At 36.3% G+C, this 3,622-nt stretch overlaps 1 protein-coding gene across 1 annotated transcript; it reads left to right on the forward strand.

Moving 5' to 3' along the window:
- On the forward strand, window positions 1–3,622 carry LOC107807860 (uncharacterized). Its single transcript, XM_016632307.2, has 2 exons — window positions 1–254; window positions 3,123–3,622. The coding sequence occupies exons 1-2, from the start codon at window positions 69–71 to the stop codon at window positions 3,312–3,314; spliced, it is 378 nt and encodes a 125-aa protein (XP_016487793.1). The 5' UTR covers window positions 1–68; the 3' UTR covers window positions 3,315–3,622.

Genomic DNA, 3,622 nt, shown 5'->3' on the forward strand with positions numbered 1-3,622 from the left:
TTCAGAAACCCCAAAAGGCCAACCAACAGCTTTGAGAAAGGAGTCTATAGCAATTCGCAGCGGTAAAGATGAACAAGAAGGAGGTATTGAAGCTAGCTAAAGGGTTTAGAGGAAGAGCTAAGAACTGCATACGAATAGCAAGGGAAAGAGTTGAAAAGGCGCTTCAGTATTCCTACAGAGACCGTCGCAATAAGAAGAGGGACATGCGTTCCCTTTGGATTCAACGCATCAATGCCGGAACTCGCCAACACGGAGTATGCACCATTTTCTCTTCCCCTTTTTTCTAATTATTGCAATTTCATAAATTTTGTGGCTTTTTCCTTTTATTTTTTGGAAGCTAGATCTTTGTGATGAATTGAAGAAACATTTTTGAAATGGGTAACTAATCCGGTCCTTGTATAAGTTCTTTTTATGTATCATTGAGTGGCCCAATTAGTAGCAGGTGGAAATAAAGAAAGAGTGGCTGCATTTTCTGAACTGTTGAATAATGTCAGATAGGAAACGAAAAGTGAATTATTAGACTATGGTCTTTTGCAAGAATGACATAAATTGACTATATTCTTGGCAAATATATGTGATATAGGAAAAGTTACCAGCTATGCTTTGCAAACATCCAATCTAGCTTTCCATAGAACGGATATGCAACCTAAACGAGAATATCAAAAAACTATATTAAGTCATTCCCCGACTATTTATGTTTAAGCTAATAAACAGTTTATGTTTTTTCAGCTTGTAGAGAATGTCAAAATGTCATTCTGTTCCTTACTGTCTTACACTTTTTCTGATTAAATAAGGATGCCCCGTTGATACCTAATATGTAGATCACTTTGTTCGCGGGATAGGAATGTGTTTGCAATTTGCTACCCAAGTTAAAACAGACTCTGGTAGGCGTCTTTAGGTCACATTTTAATATACTAAGAAACCCTACCTATGTAGTATTTTCTTTTTCTTAAGTTAATGGGGATCTGAAAGGTTTAAAGAATATATTACTAAGAGAAGATTACTGGCATCACATTTCTCTTATATTTTAGTTGGATATAAACTGGAAAGATACTTAAAAATTGTAAAATATGAGGATTAGCTGCAAGGATTTTGGTTAGATGGCAAAGTAGCACAACACCGGATGTGTGGTAAGAGCACATCAAGATTTTGAGTCCTAGTTGGTGAACCAGGTTTGATATTTAAAAAGAGTAGAAGGAAGGTTTTATTATCCACAAGTTTTGAAACTGGTGCAACAGATTTCTCGGTTGTTAATAGACCCAAGAAAAGCATGTAGATAATAATACATATGTGTTGATAAAAATACCTTGTATTGTATCCACAATTTCCCACTTACAGAGAGATGGATATATCAAGACAGAGAGAGAGTGCATGCGTGCGCACATGCAAGCCAGGTTTCAGTGAAGTGAATATTGGAAATCATGATGTGACAGAAGTGGGAGGGAACGGGGAGTGAGAAGAGAAGGTTAGAGGACTTAAGTCCCATAACCTAATTAAACTTGGGAGGCCTGGCATGGCAGTCAAAGAGCAAACTTGCAGGACCCTCGGTTTTCGGCTGTGAAAACAACATATGTATTAATAGGAGTTTAATAAGATATTTCTTATGGGAATACGGACATTAATATGAAATGACCGGATATGAACCATGAAATGCATTTGAAATTCAGGTGTCTTTTTTATTTTTATTTTTTTTATAAAGGAAATTCAGGAATATTTTACCAGCTGTAGGGAGGATGCACTACTTGACTTTTTGTTAGGAAAACAAAGTTTCAGTTCTCAATGCTAAAATGACTACAGAATCACAAAGTGAAGTGTGTCATGGTAGACGGATTCTCTAATAGTTTCTTATCTTAGATATTCTGCTATTTTTCATAAGCAACATGATATTTTTTGAATGGTCGATTTTCCCTGATTGCTTATATATGAGTAAGGTGACACTCTTATGCTTCATGATCCTGTTAAGCTTTCCGCTATTTGCTTTTAGAGATTTGGATGTGGAGGATTTGGAAAAACATACATTTTCTAAGCTCTACTCTACCGTTATGATATTTTGCAAATCAAGCTCTTTACCCTACAAGTTGCTTTCCAAGGTCACATCCTAGTATTTGGAATAGTACATCTGTGTAGAGCTACACTGAAATTCTCAAGTGTTTCAATATCCTTCTACTCTATATCTTTTTTTCCTTATAAAGGTGGTGTCTATGTCAACTTGAGCGCTCTTAAACTCTTTTACCGGATACCTGTTACCTTCCACTAGTCTTCCACCAGTACAAGAACCTGGTAACTCTGCTGCCGAGTCGGCTTAGGCAGATGAGAATAATCTTCTACTCTCTATCTTTTTTAGCATTGTGGAAACTCTGGAAACCTTGTTTGACTATCCAAATGCAAATGAGGCAATGAAATAAATAGCTCATAGTTGGAAGATATTGCTGTGTTTCATTGATATGATGAAAAAGAAGAGAATAAATTTTGTAGGTGCCGCTAGGTATCAATAAGTAACATGAAAAGTCCCCGAAGTGACTTCCAAACTAGCACATATATCCTTTCGTTGTTTTTGCATGCGCCACACTTGCGGCCGTCATGCTGCCATCAAGATATTAATTGTGAAATTCATTACTTTTCGGAATCATGTTGTCGGCTGCATTGGGAATTAATCTGTCTGTTCTTTTACTTTTTTAAGGTAGAAGTTAGAACAACATTGCAAATAGAGTGATGTATTAAGCCCCTTGATTAGATAACTAGGCTTTGTGATCATTTGAATCTTCTTTTCTTTGTTCTTCTGATTTTTGATGTACTCCTTTTTACTCCCTAAACTTACCAGCACCAAAAGTATATGAAACTCTCTTTTGGTTAAGCTGCTTAATTGGGAGATGATTGAGCAGGGTACTTTTTTAACTGAGTGAGCTGCTTTAATATGTTTGTGGGAAGTTTTGACAAGCATTTGGCCTTTGTTATCACTCTTTCTGTCATCTAGTCATATCTGATGTTCCTAAATGATACTACTATTTATTAGCACTTCTCACTACAAGTAAACAAGATACACTTTTTTGTTATCTACTAAATAATATTTTGATTTGAGTTCTGAATTAATTCCCTTTGTTTAACCTTCACTCAAATTCCAGGTAAATTATGGCAATTTCATGCACGGGTTGATGAAAGAGAACGTACAGCTGAACAGGAAAGTCTTGTCAGAATTGTCGATGCACGAACCATACAGCTTCAAGGCCCTTGTGGATATCTCTAGCAGTGCTTTCCCCGGAAATAAGAAGGCGATAGTACCTCCAAAGAAGGAAGGCCTAGCTATTGTTCTTTGAATTAATTTCCTATGTTCGGTTGTGTGTGCTCTTTTCTTCTAAGCATGTTGGTGGGTTATTTATCGAAGTCACAGGAAGTAGAGTATGGGCATAAATTGTGATATCATTTCTGTTAGCAAATTCCTGACAATGGTCTTGAAGTCTCCTGTTTCATGTAAGTGCTTAAATGGAAATTTTTGTAGCAACCATTCAATCAGTCAAATGTGCTTTAATCCCAAACTAGTTGGGTTGGTTATATGAACCCTAAAATTTGCGCAGTTGATGTACTGGGTTTTATCCTAAAAATAGTGCATCTCGTTCCTTTTTAA

Source organism: Nicotiana tabacum, chromosome 3 (assembly GCF_000715075.1).
Source record: "Nicotiana tabacum cultivar K326 chromosome 3, ASM71507v2, whole genome shotgun sequence".
NCBI classification, from domain to species: Eukaryota; Viridiplantae; Streptophyta; class Magnoliopsida; order Solanales; family Solanaceae; genus Nicotiana; species Nicotiana tabacum.